Source organism: Polypterus senegalus, chromosome 11 (genome assembly GCF_016835505.1).
Source record: "Polypterus senegalus isolate Bchr_013 chromosome 11, ASM1683550v1, whole genome shotgun sequence".
In the NCBI taxonomy this organism is placed as follows: Eukaryota; Metazoa; Chordata; class Cladistia; order Polypteriformes; family Polypteridae; genus Polypterus; species Polypterus senegalus.
The window spans coordinates 52,036,673-52,059,950 of NC_053164.1; the positions used below are offsets into that span (position 1 = coordinate 52,036,673).

General features: G+C 38.1%; 1 protein-coding gene across 3 annotated transcripts in view; it reads right to left on the reverse strand.

Annotated features, from left to right (window-relative positions):
* The window catches only part of LOC120538969 (cytosolic purine 5'-nucleotidase-like), a 52,974-nt gene that overhangs the window by 11,569 nt on the left and 18,127 nt on the right, over nt 1-23,278 (reverse strand). For 2 of the 3 annotated variants that reach the window (XM_039768622.1, XM_039768620.1), the window contains exons 5-16: nt 22,962-23,053; nt 20,799-20,856; nt 18,122-18,215; nt 17,048-17,101; nt 16,507-16,590; nt 16,365-16,406; nt 10,717-10,824; nt 9,649-9,715; nt 5,495-5,665; nt 4,740-4,791; nt 2,520-2,580; nt 1,138-1,314 (exon numbers count right to left, since the gene is read on the reverse strand). In XM_039768622.1, coding sequence (XP_039624556.1) covers nt 1,138-1,314; nt 2,520-2,580; nt 4,740-4,791; nt 5,495-5,665; nt 9,649-9,715; nt 10,717-10,824; nt 16,365-16,406; nt 16,507-16,590; nt 17,048-17,101; nt 18,122-18,215; nt 20,799-20,856; nt 22,962-23,053 — 1,060 coding nt within the window. Of the gene's footprint in view, nt 1-1,137; nt 1,315-2,519; nt 2,581-4,739; nt 4,792-5,490; nt 5,666-9,648; nt 9,716-10,716; nt 10,825-16,364; nt 16,407-16,506; nt 16,591-17,047; nt 17,102-18,121; nt 18,216-20,798; nt 20,857-22,961; nt 23,054-23,278 lie in introns of all 3 variants that reach the window. The other variant, XM_039768623.1, reaches the window with a different exon arrangement.

The window sequence follows — 23,278 nt, forward strand, 5'->3', positions numbered from 1 at the left end:
TGGAGTTCCCATCATTGATAAACTGAGGTTGGCACTATATATTTTGGCTATTTTCAAGAAAGCTCACCAATGCCTTTTATTTTCTCTTAGTCCATCCACACTAGTGGTATAACATCCTGGTATGGCAACTGTTCGGCTCAGGATCATAAAATACTGCAGAGGTTGGTGAAATCAGTACAGAATATTACTGGCACCCAGCTGCCTTCAGTTCAGGAAAACATATAACATGTGATGCCTTACAATTATTAAAATCAATATATTTTGATGGACTGGCATTCCAATTGGCAGGAAGAGGACAATGCTTGCTAAAGAGGTGTGGAAGGAGACAGAAAAGCATTTTATTGTATTGTATTGTGCTGGACTGAGTTAAAGAACCTGTTAAGGTACTTTTATAACATAAAATATCGTTATTTTAACCTGTAACTATGTCTGTGGTAGTTGTGTCTGATGTTCACATCTCTGATGCACTCCTAGTTGTCAGTATATATATAGATCTATATACTGTATACTGTATAAAGCAATGATAAGTCCATCTGGCATCTGTGCCTTTGCTGGGCATGTCATACAGCATCCACAACAGGGCGAGAATGTCCAATTAATAAAGACAAGTGGCCAGCATAAGATAGTAAACCGTGCATCAAGTTATACAGCGTCCACAGCAGGACTGGAAAGTCTGACACAAAGCACAAAGAAAGATGGATGTAAGGGCTCAAACATTTGATGACAAAATGAAACAAAATATACAAAATAGGGGGATGTAAGATATATTTGGTAAACAGAGTTTTGTAAATGTACAACGTGATCGAAGCAGGAGAACTTACTATTGTATCATTAAGCCAGTCTTAATAAACTGCTATTTCATTATGCTAGTATAGTATAGAATTGTCTTTATGTTGTACTCCATGAATGCTGTTTTTTCTGCGGATGGGTGTGCCTTTTTGTTGGTGTTGTTTCACTCTTACTAGTCAGAGGAATTATGCAAGTGAGAACTATGTACACATGACAATATGTCTGAACCTAATTTTTAGTTTCTTATGTTTTTTCACGAAGGAAGTAACTGACTAATATTAGTTATTCTGATTGAAGTGCATTTTAAGAACTGAGATACAAGATCATGAAAGTGTGGAAAGAACTCACCAGCACAGGGGGTGCTCGGAAAAGATAGCTGAATGGGTAGTAGAGGAGATTGAGGCAGGAAGCGGCGTACAAATCTGCGTATCGCATGATCTGGCTGGCAAACAATGTCTGGCGAGAGCCACAGCGCAAAAGACTGCCCATCTTTCCATAGCACATGTCCATTTCATGAGTCACTTTCTGCAGTTGAAACAGAGAAGAGAATACATTTACTGAGAAATTGTAGCTGGAGATTCAACAAGTGAGACCTTATAAACCCAGCAATTCAAGCTCACTTCCCTACATAGGCATTTGTTAGTTTCATCTCCGACTCAAGCTTCAAGCAACTAGTGTAAATTTGGTAATTGTTATTAGGACATACTTGACCTCAAACTGCTTAATGCAGCAGCAAAGAAGATAACACATTAAAAACTAAAGTTTTGTATTAAGAATAGCACTCTAATGCAACCTGGGACTTGATACCAATCAGCTTTTGTAAGCTATTTTATCCATTATGTCAGTCTGTTCTTGCAGTACTGAGTATAAAACAGAAACCAAATTTGGATGGAATACCAGTGTAGGCCACACTCACCGACACAGAACCACTATAAAACTGTGCCTTAACATAATGTGCAATCCACCGCCTCACTCTGTGTGCCTGCATGAGACACTTAAACTAACTGTGGACTAACAGTGTTACTTGTACAATATACTCAGAGGAACTGGTTCATTATACACTAAAAAAATAACAGGATAACTGCATAGAAAGATAGGCAGGTAATTTGGTTTGCATGCTACTTATGCTTCCACTCACAACTATAATGATAAATATCAGGCTCACCATCAAAAGGTGATAAACAGATTGGATCAGATTATAATGACCTCTCTATACTCACACTGCCACAGCAGCACATCAAGAATTCTGTTGTACAAGCAGCTGAGTAAGTTTGAGGGGCTAAATGATTGCAGGCCGATTGGTCAGCACACTGTAATGTATCATCTCATATGTTGCCTGTATACATGTTACAGTGGAATGCTATTGTTCGTCTTAGTATAGAAACACTCGCATAGCAGTTGAGGAAGTTGTGAAAGACCCAAAGGAACCATCAATCCATTCATCCAACCTGCATGTCTTTGGATTGTGGGAGGAAACCCACGCAGACACGGGGAGAACATACAAACTCCACGCAGGGAGGATCCGGGAAGCGAACCCAGGTCTCCTAACTGCGAGGCAGCAGCGCTACCACTGCGCCACCGTGCCGCCCACCCAAAGGAACAAAACCATGAAATGATGAATGCATTAGGCATAGCCCATGAAATCTTCAACATGAAAAAAAAGAAACAGATTAAATAAGGTGGCGATGGGGACTATGCCAGAATTCCCAAGTTCAAACAGATCAAATTACCTTTATTTGGTCCTGTATACTGCTGATGTTTGGACAGTTTCTGCTGCTGCTGTCCAGATGCCTGAAATATAAATGGAGAATAACTGGCACACATGTAAGTATCTGCCATGGAGGCCAAAAGAGAAAAATGTCAGTCAAATTTGAATACTTTTTTTTATAAAAAGCTAATTTTGCTATATTTTTATAATATTTTTTTTTAATGAAATACCTTTCTGGAGATGTTTTACTAGCACCTATGCTTAGCTAATAGAAATACATGGCCACACATGCACATACACAGCTATTTAAATGACTGTCTTTGCAGGACTTTACTTCTGACTCTAATATGTATATTTAATTGCACCAAAATAAAACTAAAAACTGAAAAAAAAATAAAATTTAAACCATGGCATTTGCACCTAAAAATGAAGCAAATAAGAATAAGATAAAATTAGAAATGAAGGTTATTGTCATGCTAAAAAAGAAAAAGTTGAAAAGTCAATAACCTATAAAGCGTGACAACCCTAGCCTATGTTTTTTTGTTTTTTTTTTTCCTTTGGAGTTATTTGCTGACAAAGTCCTTTTAATAACAGCCACAGACATTCAGACAGTATCAAAACTTAAGATACATACCAAATCACTTTAGAGATAACTTTCATTTTATTTTAATCTTTTTTCTGTAGTGGTGTATGAAATGCCCCATGAAGCATTATTAAATAGAATAGTGCATAAGGTAAATATCAAAGACTGATTTGTTTCCTAAGTCCACTAGAAATGACAATAAATCGTTGAAATATCTAACATTATCATCCATCAATTTTTTAACCCTGTAATTTCCCATGGTATTGTCATTAGAGGAAAAATCTAGCTTTATGTTATCAGGTACCAGCCTAAAGCGGCCCTGTATGTAGTGCCAGTCCCCAGCGTGGTTCACCCACTCACACACCCAACCTGCATGCCTTTGGGATACAGGAGGAAATTGGAGTTGACAGTAAACTCATGCAAACAGGAGGAGAACCTGTAAAGTCAACACAGAGAAATCAGGCTAAAATTTAAATCTATGTACATGGAACGTTGAGGTAGCAGCAATAACCATTACAGTGTTGTGCAACCTTTCACTTTTTTGTAATATTTAAAATTACATTTGTGTTTTAAGCCTCGCATGTAAGCCGGTTCTAACAATATTTATTCAAAGATTTGCCGTAATGTTGTTAACATGTCTGCTTTTGAGGACTTAAAATGTTATATTTGCAACTCTTAACTTTACTGGTTAGATGACCTGCTAATAAATAGACTTGTTTTCAACAGTTTAGATCAAATGCTATCACATTAAATGCTACTAAATGATATTAACCGAAGTTATATTAAAATGTGATCTAAATCAAATCCAAAAATACCTGAAGGTTTTATGTGTGCACAGTTGCACATTAACTGCAATTGTTTCCTCTTAGGAGAGTTGCAAAATTTAGCATTGAGTGGATCAAAAAATGGAAGCTGAAGCACATTGGATTGTAATGAAGAAGACCAACTCAGTGGTGTGTTAGCTAAACACAAGTCCAGTTCATTTAACAAAAGTCACAAAACAAACTGTTACTCAGTGTGGACAGAAGAACTTTTTCATTTTCATCATGCATACAGACTCTTTATTCCAGCTACTCATATTCATAGGAAATGTTAGCCAAAAATGCTCACATACATGATACATAATTTGAAAATAATCAGTAATATCAAAAAAGAGGTAAGCAGTAAATCATATTAATAAGTCTAATAAAAAACTTCAATAAAAGCCACCTCTTTGCAGACTTCATTATATGTTTAAACTCTTCAAGTTATGAGGACTGTAAACCAGTAAGCTCTGTACTTTTACAGGGTTACTAGGTGTAATTTGGTAGAGCATTTATACACTGCATTCAAACTTATACTACCTTGTGGCAGGTAGCATTTTGATTGATTTGCTTGTTTACAGTATGATGCTAACTTGAAAAGATGTTAAAGTTAACATTTAATTTGTATCCAGATGTTTACTGTAAATGTGTCTGATTAATGATAAAATCAGTAAAAACAAATATGTATTATACTAAATGAAGATTTATAGAGAAAACAATTCCATTTTTACTCAGGTAAGAAACAGGGCATTAACAGGCTGTTACTTTAGTTCTTGGGCTACCATACATGCTGGTAAATTTTGACGGTCACACAAATGATGACAAATGCCAAATTCAAACATACGTCATAACATACTTATAAAGCTCAGCCAAGTAAATGTCCAGATTCTTTAGTTCTTCAAATACACCTGAAATAAAGAAAGTTAGAATTATGTTTGCTTCAACAAAACAGCCTCTGCCCTAATCTTAGATTTCCATATCTCCATACTCTTTTTTGGAGGCATATTATCTCTTTTACTTTTACAAAATGTTTACCCGATCAGCATGAAAAATGATTACACAAAACTCTCTTCTGTCAAGATAGCTAATGGCTAAAAATTAAATATTGCCTTGTATTATCATTTGTCTAAAATGTGACTGAGTGGTCTGGAGAGACATTTCGACTAGTCATTTACTTGGTATTCTGACATGAGAACTTTGGTAGAGTGAATGGTGAACTGTAATGGGAAAGACACTGAAGACCTAAACCGAAGCTCTGAGCATTTGTTGGACTGGTCTCTCCTGGGACAAATAAGACAAATAAAACAAAATCCTTGGTTACAACTATTTTCAAGTCACTTAACATGAAGTATTATTTTTATTAAGCTAAATAAATCACAAGACATACAGCTTAATTATACCAGTCTAAGAAATAAAAATATAAGTCAAACATTTTTTTAGTATTTAGTACTTTAGCATGTCATTAAATAAATGTAATTTTTTTCTTAGGCCTTCAGTGAATGATTAGAAGGCCTGGAAAATTCTCAGTTGCCTTTCAGGCCACCACCTGGAACCCTATCAGCAGGTTAGCTGTTGGTTAGATAAATCTTTGAAAAGGCATCACATACTCACTGCTCTTCTCAGCCCATACTTGGAGCTCCTTGGCTAGTTCAGGAACTATTAAGCAAGTCTTCCAGCCTTGTCGTTTCTTAGATTTGAGGATGTCTCCAAAAATGTGATCACCAACATACAAAATATCTTTACCCTTCATTCCCAGCAGGTCACAAATAATATCTGAAGAGCCTGTACATAAAAATAGGTAAAGATTAATGTGAATATGTTATGTTAAGGGCAACATGGAGGCTAGTGCTTTTGCCTCACAGTTCCTGAAGACAAGATTCCAATAATAGTTTAGTCACTGTACATTTTCCTTATGATACTCAGGTTTCCTCCCATAATTCAATGACATGCAGGTTAAGCTGGATGTGAAGTCAAGTCAGGTTGGGGAGTATGCACTGGTGCAGTGTGTTGCCGCACCCACTACACGACGAAACAACTCAGGATCCAGTTGGCAACCCCTCAGGCAGACACGCGGTCCAGTCCCACCCTCTGGAAATGACCCTCTATCTGCCACAGCCAGGTGTTACGTGGGAGATCCCTTGGCCTGGTCCAGCCACTTGGGTCCCCAACAATGAGGATCTTATGAGCTGGATCACCCTCTGGGAATCGCACCACATAGCCGTATGCCGTAACTGACGCTCCCTCACAATGCAGGTAATGTGCCTCATTTGGGACTCCATGAGCAACCGCTCATTCCAAACAAAGTCAAACCAATGGTACCCAAGGATTTTCTGGAGAGACACAGTACCAAAGGAATCCAGTCTTCGTCTCAGGTCACTGGATAGCGTCCATGTCTCACAACCATATAAGCTGGATGGCCACTCAATTAACAGGTGACTCTAAACCGGTGTAGTATGGGTATGTTTGTGAGTGTTCCTTTTCATGGAGTAATGTCTTTATTACAGGTGGTTCATGTTTGTAGCTCCTCTGTATTGGAATAAGCATGTTAACACAATTGATGGATACATAGATGAATATTAAGTTAACTAATAAACTAAAAAAATTATTTGTGTAATTTTCAATAAGTGCATTAGTCTTTGACTATGGGCATGCATCCCATGCAGATTTGATTATTGCTTTGTGCAGACTGTTGTCAGGAAAAGCTCCAACATCATATGATTTTATAAACTGCTCAAAAAAATTAAAGGAACACTTTGAAAACACATCAGATTTCAATGGGAAAAAGAAATCCTCCTGGATATCTATACTGATATAGACTGGGTAATGTGTTAGGAACGAAAGGATGCCACATCGTTTGATGGAAATGAAAATGATCAACCTACAGAGCCCTGAATTCAAAGACGCCCAAAAAATCAGAGTGAAAAAATTATGTGGCAGGCTAGTCCATTTTGCCAAAATTTAATTGCAGCAACTCAAAATTGTACGCAGCACTTTGTATGGCCCCTGTGTTCTTGTATACATGCCTGACAACATCGGTGCATGCTTCTAATGAGATGACAGATGGTGTTGTGGGGGATCTCCTCCCAGATCTCGACCAGGGCATCACTGAGCTCCTGGACAGTCTGAGGTGCAACCTGGTGGCATTGGATGGACCAAAACATAATGTCCCAGAGGTGTTCTATTGGATTTAGGTCAGGAAAGTGTGGTGGCCAGTCAATGGTATCAATTCCTTCATCCTCCAGGAACTGCCTGCATACTCTCACCACATGAGGTCAGGAATTGTCGTGCACCAGGAGCCACTGTACCAGCATAGGGTCTGACAATGGGTCCAAGGATTTCATCCTGATACCTAATGGCAGCCAAGGTGCCTTTGTCAAGCCTGTAGCGGTCTGTGTGACCCTCCATGGATATGCCTCCCCAGACAATCATTAACCCACCACCAAACTGCTCATGCTGAATGATATTACAGGCAGCATAATGTTCTCTATGGCTTCTCCAGACCCTTTCACTTCTGTCACGTGCTCAGGGTGAACCTGCTCTCATCTGTAAAAAGCACAGGGCACCAGTGGTGCATCTGCCAATTCTGGTATTCTATGGCAAATGCCAATTGAGCTCCCTGGTGCTGTGCAGTGAGCACAGGGCGCAGTAGACATTTGGGCCCTTGGGTCACCCTCATGAAGTCTTTCTGATTGTTTGGTCAGAGACATTCACACCAGTGGCCTGCTGGAGGTCATTTTGTAGGGCTCTGGCAGTGCTCATCCTGTTCCTCCTTGCCCAAAGGAGCAGATACTGGTCCTGCTGATGGGTTATGGACCTTCTATGGCCCTCTCCAGCTCTCCTAGAGTAACTGCTTGTCTCCTAGAATCTCCTCCATGCCCTTGAGACTGTGCAGGGAGACACAGCAAACCTTCTGGCAATGACACGTATTGATGTGCCATCCTGGAGAAGTTGGACTACCTGTGCAACCTCTGTAGGGTCCAGGTATCGCCTCATGCTACCAGTAGTGACACTGACTGTAGCCAAATGCAAAACTAGTGAAGAAACAGTCAGAAAAGATGAGGAGGGAAAAATGTCAGTGGCCTCCACCTGTTAAACCATCTCATCTCATTGTTGCCCCTCTAGTGCATCTGTTGTTAATTTCATTAACACCACAGCAGCTGAAACTGATTAACAACCCCCTCTGCTACTTAACTGACCAGATTAATATCCCATAAGTTTCATTGACTTTATGCTATACTCTGATTAAAAAGTGTTCCTTTAATTCTTTTGAGCAGTATAGTTATTAAAGTATATTCAGAGTATTGGTCAGTGTAGATGGGGGATATGTCCGAGTTTGGATCATCATGACTGTGCCAATTGAACTGTAACTGATGATACAGTTCATGACAAAATTTGACAGGTATATGATATTAAATTGTCACTGTGCACATTTGTAGTGTGTGCGTATGTGCCAGGCAAGAGGGAACATTTTTGTTCAAAAACTAGAAACTCTACATAAGCTCGATCAAATATATGTTTGAAAGTGAGTAACAGCACCACTGTCTCTGTAAATAGGTATGTGTGTGTGACTCTTTACCATACAGGTTTATGCTAATAGTATGAGTTCTCATTCGTTTGATTCTGCAACCCTGATGTTCCAATGATCATAACGTAGATGTTGTATGAAGCAAATATAATCAACAATTAGTCTGTCAGATTTAGCAGGTACTTATACACACATGAGAGGTATTTTTGTTTGTATGTATGTACAATACACTATATAAGTTGCAGAACAAGGCCTTTTAAGATATAAATATGCAGAGAGAAACTGTAAAAGTAAATTAGCATCTGTAGACCTAACATTTGGGTACCATAAAAAAGAGTAGCAAGAGGGCCATATATGGAGCTGGATCACCTGTTGGGCAAATGTCATAAATACAATTTAATTCAAATGGTAAAAAAGGAAAGGTACATTATCATATTGCTGCTACTCTAATGTGTCCTTATTAATTAACAGCTGAGTACTGCCATGGCAATTGAGCCTTAGGACTGTTTACCAAATCAGCTAGACACAGCTAAAGAAACAGATCTTGAATCTCAGACTAGAAACTACCCATGGTTCCTGCTGCAGAAGAAGCTCTTCTTTGATAATATTAAATTAGTGTCTTTACAACTGTTTGTTTCAAGAAATTAAATCAGTATTAAAAGTGAATCTAAGATGTTCTTCTAATGTTCATGTCTTTGTCCTTAGTCGCCTGATTTGAGGTGTGTCAATAAATGGAAACAGTGAAGGCCAAAATCTCTCTGAAAGAGTTGAAAGTACTGGAAAGTTACCTGCTGAAACATAACATAGTCTCACAGTTATGGAAGCTGCCAGGGGCAGCAATTGTATGTTGTGGAGCAGAAGTCCGATTTCAGATTAGACCTACTGTCAGCTGACATCATATTTTGTGTAACAAAGCCTCCTTTTGATTGCTTATTTTGATTATAGCCAAATATTTCTTCAGCAATCACTGCATCTTAGACTATTTACCTCTCAATTGTATGTTCTTATAACAGCCATGTTCTTACTTCATTTACCCATTCGCAATTTCTATTTTATATGGTATGTTTACCCCAAAAAAAGGAAAATTCAAAATGTCCTGGAGGGCCACTGTTTAGAGTCAAGACTAAGCTCTTTTTTTAAAGTGACTGGATTTTTATTTTGCTTTGATATTCCACTAAGCCACTTACATAATGCCCTGATATAATTTGTATTTGCTATTACATAAGAGATTGAACTTTACCTCCAGAATACACTGTGCCGTGTTCCAGACCCCCGGTGTACATTCCAATGCGCAGTTTCCCAGTATGCTGCAATAGGGAAAACAGAAATCACCAACAGTATTTCAAGAGGACATGACAGTGTTACAGAGCCCTACACATATTAATAACAGTCAGAAATATACAAAACAACTTTAAACAGCAAACTGTAAAAATATGTTAACTAATAGCAGGCTGATCTCTACTGAAGAGCTACCATTTCATCTTACAATCATTTAGAATAAAATAATCACTTATAAAACTCCATCTGTTGTAGTAACCTATGTATATTAAAGGTGACGATAAAGGTGTCAATTTTATGTATTACATGTTAAAAGATACATGTAATCTTTCTTATTATCTTTCACTATTTCAAAGGAAATTCCCATATTATGGGAGTCTGTGCTATCTTTTATATCTGCTCTTGTGTGCATGTAATGATTTATCTTGATTTGTAACATTCTTAATTACTTTGGACAGTGTTTGTGATATTATTCACGTTATATCGTGTTATTTAAAATGAACGAAACGAAAATAACACTTTTGCTAGTTGACCACTAGAGGGTGTTGTACCACCATTGGCAATCTTATTCCACTTGAATAACCAGATGATGGTTTCAAGTTCTGCGGTGGGTTGGCACCCTGCCCAGGATTGGTTCCTGCCTTGTGCCCTGTGTTGGCTGGGATTGGCTCCAGCAGACCCCCGTGACCCTGTATTCGGATTCAGCGGGTTAGAGAATGGATGGATGGATGGTTTCAAGTTTGAAGTTTTTTTCAGACTGACAAGCCAAAAATATTTAAAAGGTGACACAGTCATAAATATAATACGATGAGTAGTACTTCACTTTTAATGGATACAAATATCAAGGAAAATTTTAGGAGCTGCAAAATATAGTTGACATTTCCAAGAAAGTATAAGAAATCATAAGTTATTTTGCTTCAGTAAGCACGTTTTACTTAAGTTCTTGGGGGAGTCCCAAAAAGATTAGGAGTTTTAAAGCATCTGCTGGGCTCTTCCCAGTAAGAGTTTCAGGTTTTTATTAAAATCTTACCGTGTCTACCTGTCGCAGTACGGTACCTTCCCCAAAAAACAGTGGCTTCCTTGCATCCACAACAATGAGATCAAAGTATGACATCCAGGATGTTTTGGGAGCATCAGTCTGTGTTGGCAGTAAAGAAGGAGGATTAGATTAAAACCTCAGTGTAATACATTCCTAAAAGCAAAGTAATTCACTCCATCATATGTGGTGTATCTGCAGAGAGTGATGTTGAACAGTCCTAAATATGGACATCTATATCAGTGCTATTATTAGGGTTATTATTTAACTTTTGCCAGATGTTGTTTCCCAAGGTGACTGTTTACAATTGGAAATCAGGGAGGCTAAGTATCTTCTTAAGGCTTAAACAGTGGGGTTGGTGTTGTGTAGTTGATGTTTAAGTGAAATAATAGTCTTCCTATTAAATACCAATTTCAAAGCACACGCCCACTCCAATGATGGGAAATTGTTACAGGCCAATTGCACTTGCATACTCTCAATGATCAATTATTTTTACTCTCCAATTCTCTTTTATGATCCTTTCTGCCAATGGTACTTTTTAATATTACGCTGTCATGTGCCCTATCCTGGCTGAAATGAGTCTCCTATCCCGTGAACCTGCTGGATTAGGTGAGTCAGAAAATGATGTGACATATTTTAACATAATTTCCTATTGGTTTCACATTATGCTAGAATTTCCTAATACTTTTTCACCTCATTCCACAACACCAAAGATTATCTTGAAATAGATTCAATATGTAATGTTTCAAAGCCTACTAAGAGAAGACTGAATCATTACATTTATTCCACTTGGCAGTAAAATATGCTAAACAATCCCACAGGACCCCCAGTTCACAATTAAAGGATCACAGACATTTCTTGCACACTAAATGTGTCAAATTGCACAAATTATTTTTCACAAAGTGATTCATCAAAACTGATCTAAAAAGAAGTTCAAGAAAGGAGAAACCACTGATCTAAAAAAGAACAAAAATTAGTAAATTTGCTAAAAATAATCTTTTAATAATCTAAGAATAACCTCCTACAACAATTTGTAGTCCAGTGACACTCGTCAAAGATAAAGTGATTTTGTTGTTTGTTGCTATTGGGCATGGGAAGCTTGCAGTAACTGAGATTACCAAAATCCACAAAGTAGCTGAAAGTAATTGTAAAAATGGGAGTTATTTTGGCAAACTGAAGTTGGACTGAAAATTGATCCTGCTACAGGACATTGACACCAAAATCTGAGTAAACACAAAATCGAATGGCCAAAAAACAGTTATGGAAAGGCAGAGTCAAAGCCTCACTCCAAATCAATACTATGAGGATCAATACGTTAAGTGGATTTCACCTGCAGTTGTAACAATGCTGTGTGGAACAGTTGGCAAAAATAAAATTGCACACAAATATTTACACAAATGGCCAACATCAGATATTAAAAACAGAGGAGCAGTTATAAAGGTTTTCCACCAGGAAACTTGATTCTTGCTAATTTTTGTTGAACAATCATTTCTATCCATTTTCTGAAGCTGCTTAACTAAAACAGTGTTGTTTTTTTTACATTTAAGTGCCTTAATCCATTGACAGCTTTGAAATGATAGCCATATTTCTATTTGATTACCTGTTGTAAAAAAGTCAATACTTTAAAAGGTGAGTGTATATTGTTTCTTACCTTTAAAATTATGTTTAAAAGCAAATAATAATATTAAACAGAGAAAGGACACTTGTCCAGAGACAACTCAGATTCCTTAAAATGAAACCGTCTGGACCTTCATTCTACCCCAGCCTACAAAATGTCCCAGTGTCTAGATAAGGTTTTGCTCATCCATATTTACTTGGATTATGTAAACCAAGTATCTGCATTTCCTTCAACTAATATTAAAGCAAAAAAAAAAATCCATAGTCCCTAGGTTATTTCTCTTAGCGTTTTTCTAGGAGCTTGTTGCTCAGCACATGTGTTGCCAGGTCATGCTACACACATGATCATGTCAGTCACCCTGTTTCTTGCTAGTGTCTTACTATAGCAAGGTAAAATAAAAAAGCCAGTTTCTATGGTCATTAAGCATATCTACTGGTAGGTTTGTCAAAGGAGGCCAAACACCTTAATTAAGCCTTTAACAATGCTCTCTAAAACTGGACATTCTAAACCAACAGACCTCAGCAGGTGTGGATTGGCAGGATCACATCTTCTACACTGTCAGTAAAAGGTTCTGTGCTTAGCTCATTTCTGTACTTCTTGTTTACCTCTGACTGTGTAGCCATTTATCTTCACAAGGTGTCACTGAACCCCCAAACCCCGGACACAATTACACCAAGACAGTCCCTGGTGCAAATAAATGTTTTTTTTATTTACAATACTTCCTTTTTCCAGCATTCAAAGTCCACACCACAAGCAGCAATGAACACAGTCTCTTCCTCTCCTCCAGTTGAGTTTTGTCCTCTGCCACTTGACTCTGATTCATTCATTCAAGGAAGACAGCTTCCGGTACTTCCTGAGCCATGGCCCCACATATTCTTTTATCCCAAATGGGATAGGAATCAATTACGATTCCAGCCAGGATGAGCCTCCTCTCATGCTGCCCTTCTGTTATGGCCTACCACCTTGGCAAGAATGCACCTTCCATCCCAATCGAGACTTGTGTCCATCCACCATGTCACTTACACCCCATACAACTTCAGCTCCATCATTAAATTTGCTGATGACACCACCATTGTAGGCCTAATCGCTAACAAAGATGAGACAGCTTACAGAAGAAAGGTTTACCTGATGGCTCACCCTTAATATCAAAAAAACAAAACAAACAAAAAAACAAGGGGCTCATCATAGATATCAGGAAGCAGAAGGAAGACCACACTCCTCTCAACACTGGACGGGATGCTTTTGAGTGGGTCAGAAGCTTTAAATTTCTTGGAGTAACCATTACTGTTGAAGTGAAGCAAGCACAACTGTTGTCAAGAAAGCTCACCAATCCTTCGACTTCTTTAGACTTGTGAGGAAAGCACATTTTCTTCATCTGTTGTCACTAACTTCTATAGGTGCATAGTAATCAATTACTGTAATTAATTCTTTATATTGCAAATGCCCAGGAGGATGGATGGGTATCCTGGCCAGGATTGAAGAGGATTTCTTGCCCGATCGGGAAGTCATAATGGAAGGTGGCTTTCAGTCAGGCTTCAGAACAAATCACAGCACAGAAACTGCACTCGTTAAAGTAGTAAATGATTTGCGAGTGAACGCAGACAGAGGCCATTTATCTGTTCTCATCCTCTTAGATCTGAGTGCCGCATTTGACACCATTGATCACAATATTCTTAGAAATCGCCTTAGTCAATGGGTGGGCCTCTCTGGCAGTGTCTTAAATTGGTTTGAATCCTACCTGGCAGGTAGAAAATTCTTTATGAGTTGTGGTAATCAAATCTCAAAGACACATGATATCCGATATGGTGTTCCACAAGGCTCTATCCTGGGTCCGCTGCTCTTCTCAATCTATATGCTTCCGTTAGGTCAGATTATCTCAGGTTACAACGTGAGCTACCACAGCTATGCTGATGACACACAGCTGTACTTATCTATAGCACCTGATGACTCCGACTCTTTCGATACACTAACAAAATGTCTTACTGGTATTTCTGAATGGATGAATAGTAATTTTCTCAAACTAAATAAAGAGAAAACTGAAATTTTAGTAATTGGCAATAATGGATTCAGTGAGGTTATCAGAAATAAACTTGATGCATTAGGATTAAAAGTTAAGACGGAAGTAAAAAACTTAGGGGTAACCGTTGACTGTAATCTGAATTTTAAATCGCATATTCATCAGACCACTAGGACAGCATTTTTTCACTTAAGAAACATAGCTAAAGTTAGACCTCTTATATCACTGAAAGATGCTGAGAAATTAATTCACGCTTTTGTTTTCTGTCGACTAGATTACTGTAACGCACTCCTCTCAGGACTACCCAAAAAAGACATAAATCATTTGCAACGAGTGCAGAATGCAGCTGCTAGAATCCTAACTAGGAAAGGAAAATCAGAGCACATCTCTCCAGTTTTAATGTCACTACACTGGTTACCTGTGTCATTCAGGATTGACTTTAAAATACTGCTTATGGTTTATAAAGCCTTAAATAATCGCGCTCCATCTTATATATCGGAATGCCTGACACATTATATTCCAAATCGTAATCTTAGATCATCAAATGAGTGCGTCCTTAGAATTCCAAAAGCTAAACTTAAAAGAAGTGGTGAGGCGGCCTTCTGCTGTTATGCACCTAAAATCTGGAATAGCCTGCCAATAGGAATTCACCAGGCTAATACAGTAGAGCACTTTAAAACACTGCTGAAAACACATTACTTTAACATGGCCTTCTCATAACTTCACTTTAACTTAATCCTGATACTCTGTATGTTCAATTCATCATAATAACTATTCATAGTGGCTCCAAAATCCGTACTGACCCCTACATCATGATGAACCAACATTGATGGACTGAAAACCAGAAGTCTACGTGACCATCATCATCGAGTCCTTCCATGAAAACCCTAAATACAAAGAGGACTGTTTGACTTATGTTAGGTAGATTGCCCAGAGGGGACTGGGCGGTCTCATGGTCTGGAATCCCTGCAGATTTTATTTTTTTTCTCCAGCCGTCTGGAGTGTTTTTTCTGTCCACCCTGGCCATCGGACCTTACTTATTCTATGTTAATTAATGTTGACTTATTTTTATTTTTTATTGTGTCTTCTATTTTTCTATTCTTCATTTTGTAAAGCACTTTGAGCTACATTTTTTTGTATGAAAATGTGCTATATAAATAAATGTTGTTGTTGTTGTTGTTGTTGTTGTTGCTGTGGCAGACACTAACCGGCTGGGACACCTTATAATTCCCTTCCTGAAGCCAGGAGCAGTTCATCCCTCAAATTAATAGGTGTCAGTGTTCTCTGCAAGTAGTTCTAGTTTGGACACCCAAAGGGCTGCATGAGAACTGTAGTCGAGAAATGCAGCCCTGTAGGGGTCCTTGGGTGACAATAAGAGGGCACTACCAGGATAGGACCTCCCTGCTTTCCAGATGACCCAGAAGTACTTCCAACAAGCCATGATGTCCCACCGGAAGTACACCTAGGTCCTGCCTAAAAGGAGCCTGCCGCCATACCTCGGAGAGCCTGTTGCCATACCTCAGAAATTCACTGGACGAGAGAAGGAGTGAGAGAGAAATTGAGAGAGAAGTGATAGAGTCTTTGTATACTTATACTTTATATAATGTTGTTTTTTTACTTAGTTTACGAATTAATGTAAGAAAATTTAGAAAAAGAAAACTGGTAAATTGTTTACTGTACTTTGGAATTAACCATCTATAACTATTGCATAGTGCCGTGTTTTTGGCATGTTTACCCCCTGTCTCTGGTTTAGTTACTATATTCTGAAATTCCCATTACTATTAATTTATTTTGAATTTATATTGTGGTAGTATATATAATTTCACATTGTAAGTCCAGTTCTTTTAACAAAATCTATGCATCTTCTTTCTCAACATTCTCATCAGTATATTCTCTATATCCATAGTGTCTTGTGATAGTGTACTGCTAAATTTTTCCATAACATTATGTTCCTAAGCCAGAAATCTTCCTCCAAACATTTTATGATTATCACATTAATCAACTCACATTTGATGAGTCCGGATGGTCAAACAGGAAATTCATAATGGCCTGAGAAGATAAAAGTAAGAGTATCATCATCATCATCACTGTCATAATCATGTGAGGTGATATTTATCTAATTTTCTCATAATGTTTATCAGTTACTCACATTTGTGTAGGAGTAATCACTATTGGTTGCCAGAAAGACTTTTGCAACTTCTTTCATGCGACTAAGCAAAAGAGGCAGGCGGGGCTGAAAAACATTGCAGAATTTATCTCTCTCTAATGAAAATTATTACTGGTTAGCTCTCCACAAACATTCGTGTGCTCCCAGTTTGTGATTAACTTTTGTCAGGCACTTTTCAGGGATAATACTGATTTCTGAGTTGAGTGTATCATTGTCCAATAAAAATGTTATTCTAGCTCATATTTCAACCTGTGTTATTCTTTTCTGGGTGCCTTGATTGCATCAATGTGAAAAAGATTGGCTTACAGCCATGCCCTGTTGGCAAATTAGATTGTCATGTTCATTTTCTGACCTACATCTGCCTTGGCCATCAATAGTAGGTTGTAAGAAATATTCCTAGTCATATTCTTTCACTATCCTTCCATATCCTAGTTTAGCAATTTAAAAATGTAATCACCCTTCATTAAGACTGTTAATGCAATTACAAAACTCCTGTGAAATAAGCCATTATAAGAGCACTTACATCTTTAATAAGGTACCGGTTCAGGTCTTCTGCTGTCTTTTCTTTCAAGATGTTCTAATGAAAGAGATGAAAAAATTGTAATATTAGGAAATAAACCTTTAAGACAAGCTCTGCCTTTTAACCACACTCTTACCTCCACCAATAAAAATACTCTGCACAAACACACATTGTGAAGCTGATCTTAACAAAATACTTGGACTGTTTGAAAGCTAAATTATCTAGAATACATTCACACATACGCGCAGCACATTTATACAGGGTGAAGAAGGGTACTGAGAATATAAATTCCCTTTTTTAATGGTACACAAAGGCAGAATGCAGGTTGTTTCTCTTCAAAAACTATTTCAAGATAATTAGCCTTCTTTAGTGTCATGTGACTTTTTTAAACTTGTATGCAACTTTACCTTCAAAAATGCCAAGACGTGGTTAAAAATCTGCTGCTATGTGTAATTCATCCCAGGGAGAGCATAATCTTAATATATATATATATATAAAAAATTACCTATATCATGGCTCCTAGGCATTTGGTTGTGTACCTATAATCATAATTTATGACTTAATTTAAATTTTCAGCCCAAGCATTGGACCTATTTGTATTTATTTTCAGATGGCACTGAACTGCTGATCTCTAATAGTTTAAATTATCTACCATGTAACATATCTACAGCCAATTGTCCAAACTCTTCAGGTTACTTACCTAAGAATTCCAGGACCAAATGGCCTCTCTTAGCCAAAATACACTCCCAAATACATAAATATACTCACTCACATTCACTTCTGCCTACTCATAACTGTTTTTTTCCATTGTTTGAGTTATTACTTTAAAGTGTACCGAGTACAGTGAAATTCTCACTTGTAAGTGTGACCAACATGCAACATGTGGCCACTCTCTGTCACAATGATCAGTTGTGTCAGTCACATCTAATAAAAGTAGTTAATTTACTGTATATGTAACATGAGTATGTTTGTAAGTTCTTCTTGTGTCTGTACAACCTTGGAGATACACGCCTCTTTGCACACACACTCAAGTTCACTCTAGAAAGAAAATGCTGCAGGTGAATGACAGGTCCTCACAGAGTCATGTAGGTAGTTCATAGCATCTCTGACATCTTGGAACATACTGCAAAAGGACATGAACAGATCTCCATGTTTAAATCCTTTAGAGTGGCTAGGAAGGAAAAAAAAGAAAACTTTTAGTTTAAAAAGTCATTAGACTGGTGTATTCTAGTAATCAAGCTATAATCGACAGTCCTGGACATGTTAAATATTTCATTAAATTTTTATCTGTTATAATTGTGAGTGCCAGGTAGAATAGTTGTGTTGTAGCACCTATAAGGCTTAAAACACTTAGAAGCCTATTGAGCCTCAAAGAGGTATATATTGGACACCTGACCATCAAAACCTAATGCTTGTCAACGTTGCATGGCTGTGTGCTCGATTTTATGCTTTTCTTAACAAAGAGTGTGGCAGAAATACCTGAACTCTGTAATTTGGAAGGGTGTCCATATACATTTTGTCATACAGCGTGCCAGTTGGTGTATCTAAAGAGACTGCCTCTAAATGATTCGCAGATATTGATTGTATCACCTCTATCATGAACCTGCATATTCAAGCAGTCTGCATGGAGCTTTTACTGCAGGCTAAGAAGCACTGTGTCTTGTACATAAGTCTTTAAAATCCAGGTATGATTTATAAAATACATAGATGGGGAAGGGTCATATGTAGTCTTAATTGTTTAGTTTAGATGCCATTTCCAATCTTTATGCAAAATCCTATTTAGCTACTCCTCAGTTTGTAACTACTGTCTTTTGTTTAAATAATATAAAATTATATTTTGGAGATATTTAGATTAGGTATGTTAGTATTTGAGTAACTCAGGGGCTAGCTCTGTTGTCTCACACTTCCATCAATATGGGTTCATATGCATGGTCTTTCTGTGTTGTGTGGGTTTTTCCCTGGGTACTCTGGTGTTCTGATTCTTTGTACTGAATCAGTGCAGAGAAAACAAAAACAATAAATGTGGATAGTAGCGAGAATCAAACTACAATGTCCATCCAGGTTAACCAGATAGTAATCAAAACATTGGACCACTTCACCTATCCAGGCTGTACAGTGAGCAATGACAGTGACATTGAAGCTGATGTTAACTGTAGAATCAGCAAGGCAGCAGAGGTTTTTCAAAGAATGCACTTTTTCTGGTCTACCACCACCATTACCATTGATATGAAACTCTATAATAACATTGTTCTACCATCAGCCATCTTTTGGCGCTTTTCCACTGCATAGTACGGCACGACACGATTCAGTTCAGCTCACTTTTGGGGGGTTTTCCACTGGGAACAGTACCTGGTACCTGGTCCTTTTTTTAGTACCACCTCAGCTGAGGTTCCAAGCGCGCCGAACCGTTACCAAAACGTGACGTGTAAACTGCTGGTCACTGATTGGCCGGAGAAAATCGTCATTACTGCGTCACTGGCTATTCTTTTCTTTATACACGCGGAAGTTTGTGTTCCGTCTCTCCATCGCTGGACGCAGTTTGTTGCATAATTGGATGAACGTTTCTTCAGACATTCGAAAGTTCTCCAGCCACTGAGTGTTTGTAAAACCGGGAACAATCACATCCCACCACTCTGAAGCACGGTTAAATGTCCAAACAGATGGTCTGTTGCGGCGACTTTTTTGCAAAATGTGGAAGATCTGTAATATACAGAATCAGCATTTTAATGTTACACTGGCAGTTAAGTTCATTTTATGCTTTGCAACAGTGATAAAAGTTAGCTAGTAATGTGCTTTTTTTAGATGCTTAGCCTTGCGCGTCGTTGAGCTAAAGTGTTGTCGGTGTCTGCGTGTTGTTGTAAAAGTTCCACGGTGTCACTGCAGTAGAGGCGGCGCAACTATAACGACACGTGAATAATCCCGCCCACTCTAAAGCGGTACTAAACTGCAGTCGAAACGCAAACCGAGCCGAACTGAGCCGAACCAAGGTGAGCTGTACTGAACCGTGCTGTGCCGTACTATGCAGTGGAAAAGCGCCTTATGCCAGTGAAACATGGAAGAGTACAGTCAGAAGTGATGAGAAGATGAATGTGTTCCATTAGAGATGCCAGAGGCAGATTTGGAAGATAAGCTGGTGTGACCCATTACCACGGAAAGGTCTGGGGTAGGGCAAAGGCATGTCGACTGCCTGAAATTGTTGCGTAATGGCGAATGAGGCTGACTGGCCACATCCTGCATCTCCCCGCATACCACCATTCAAAGATGGCCACAAAATGGATTCCACCGGAAGGGATAGGGAAACAAGGAAGGCCAAAGCTCACGCGACACAGAACATTCCATGATGACCTGAAACAAATTAACATTGCTTGGCAAGATGCTGAAGGAGTAGCACCTAATCAGAAAAGATGGTGCCAACTTAATGTCCAATGTGCTGAAAGGCACAGGAGGACCCAAGTACTAAGTCAGTACTCTGGTGTTCCTTTATGATGTGTATTAGGATAATCAGTAGCATCTATCACATCAGGTAATTCAAAACAACATGCAAACGATTGCCCTGTCCTGCAATGTTGTTTAAGTCTCTTAAAGGCAATGCTTTAGGGTTAAAAAATAGTTGTTGAAAATAGTTCTCACTGTGATGAGAGAGACAGAATGTGTAAGAAATCTCAAATTAACAGAGCACATATAAACACACATCTCTCATATACCCTTTTCCCTGCTGATGGTAATACATTTTGGAGTCAGGACAATATCTTACTTGACATATCTGGAGCAGTTGGTGAAGAAGTTCACAAGGCAAGCATAGAGGTAGGTTTCTGTAAAGACAAGAGGGAAATCTGTAAAACTGGGTAATCCTCTGAAACAAATTGCTTCTTTTTCAAAAGACTAAAATGTACATACTGTATTTCAAAGTTTATGCATAAGGAATTGCTTGGATTATAATAGGTTACCACGAGCAAAAGGGGTCTGTTTTGACAAAGGGCTGCGAAAAAATGATGAGAACAATTTGGAGACAATAAACCCCACACACACCGGCCAGTGTGAGTGAACAGGAGCTGTCATAAGGGATTGGTAAACTCTTTATGTTCAGAAAGTAGCCAGAAAAGGAATTCTTTAGAAGCGCCAGGATTGGGGGGCATCAGGCTATGGAGAGAGAGAGAGAAGAAAAATAGAGAAAGGGGGGAGACAGAGATAGATCCTAGTGGACTAAAAGGAAGTCAGGTAGATTCTTAAAGAATGCTCGATAGCAGACAGTAGGCACCACAGAGGACGTGCAGGCAGGCATTTGGGACATATATGTTGTGCCTGACCCATTTACATGTATATAGGGGTTTAGGAGTGCAACGATACAAAGTGTTGCCAGAAATTACTGTACTCTGGTGTTCCAAAAACCTTCACAGGCCTGTCTGTACCTGCAGATGTAACATAGAGTACAGCCTAAGAATAACTCCAAATTAGGTATTGTATATTATAAGAGAACTGATCATAGACTCAGAAGGTGAGTTGGGACAAGAGTTGATCTGGTAGGGAGGCAGACAGATAAAAGAAATTAAGAAAACATAAAGAAGAGGACATGTAACAGAATATATTTTGTGATGCTATTATAAAGTGGTAAAGTGGAGAAGATTCCTTCCCCAATGGAAAATGGCAAATTATTTGCACCACCAGGCCCTGTGGCAGCAGAATGTCTTGTGGTATTTGATTCCTTTGTACTTTATGTTCTCTCTTTGTTTAACTTTCCTATTTTATACTTAAATGCATTTTACTTTTTAAAACTTCATAGGCTAATGTTCTCACCCCACTAAACCTTCCAACCATCTCAAATATATTTAATGTCCTCTCATTTTAGGCACAATTTGCCGTGAGCCTGCCCATTTGACTGTGTAGCTGCTGTATATAGAGAGTGAATTAATTAATGGATTAGTAGTTAGATTTGGGCTCCTGAGGTCAACATTAATGCAAGGCAGCAAAAATACTTACAGAAAACAGTACAAAGGCCTTACTGACATTCAGACATACAGTAGAAGTTGCTAACTAGGTTTGTAGGAGTCATCCGCCATTAACACAATTCAGCCAAACACATCTAGTGATAATTGGCAGGATTACTTGGCAATGAAAGGCATCTGGGTATAACTGGCAAAAATTATCAGCAATCCAAGACATCTGCAGAGAACGGGCTGAAATCCCCAGAAACTGAAGTGTGTATGAACCACATATTGTAAGTTACAGGTATTCACATATACAGTATGTGGTAAAAAAACAAATAAATGTATGGGAATCACAATCAATGCAGGCAGTCAAAGTTGTCAGAAAAAAATAATCAAAGACATTTTTAGGAAAATACACAGGTAAAGATGTGTGGTTTACTGTCCTAAGTACATTCCTGACTTTTTTTAACATTCTGAAGTGATGGCAGGATATTTGCCAGACCTTTTCAGTGTCTCAAAATTTTCCAACTGCATTTCTTGTACATTAATCATCTTAAAATGAGTCTTGTTATTTGCCTTTACAGTGTCTCTTGTTTACTTTATAAAGAGTTTTGTGATGATGCTGCAAATGAGAGGCACAATAGGAAAAAACAGTTCATTGATTCAACCATTAGGAAGCAAAGTTTCCTGAAAACTTTCGGTCATAAGATATTATAAGTCCCGCTTAGGCATAAGACCCTCAACAAACAACAAATGTAAGTATAGTAAGTGACTCCATAAACATCCACTGTAATAAGATATGATAATGAGTAACAAAGCTAACTAAGATCTAGCTAGATAATGTTAATAACAGATCTAACTTGGTAATAAGAATTTGTTCTGGTAAATGAGGATTTGTTCTGGCAATAATTCAGACAACAGTGTTAAACGTTTGTGTTAAAGTAAGTGTTCAGAATAAACAAGTATTCACTGTTTAATTCACACAAGCCTACCTGAGAGGTTGAAGAGAGTATTAAGGATGTAGAATCGATCCGTGTTATCTCTCTGGATGAACTTATTGGGATAATAGTCCCGAATCTCTTGTCTGAAAGTAAAGAATATCCGTGAGGTGTTAGGCATTTGAAACGAAGAGGTAGTTCATAGATATGATGACAACTGTAGCAAACATGTACAGTTTTGCTTGACGTTTAGGGCCTTAAACGTGAAAGGACAATTTCTATAAGCAATTATAACCATGTTTGTCTACCACGAATAAGCCTTGAATATATCCTCCCCATCCCAACTTTATTAAACATGACTAAATAAAAAC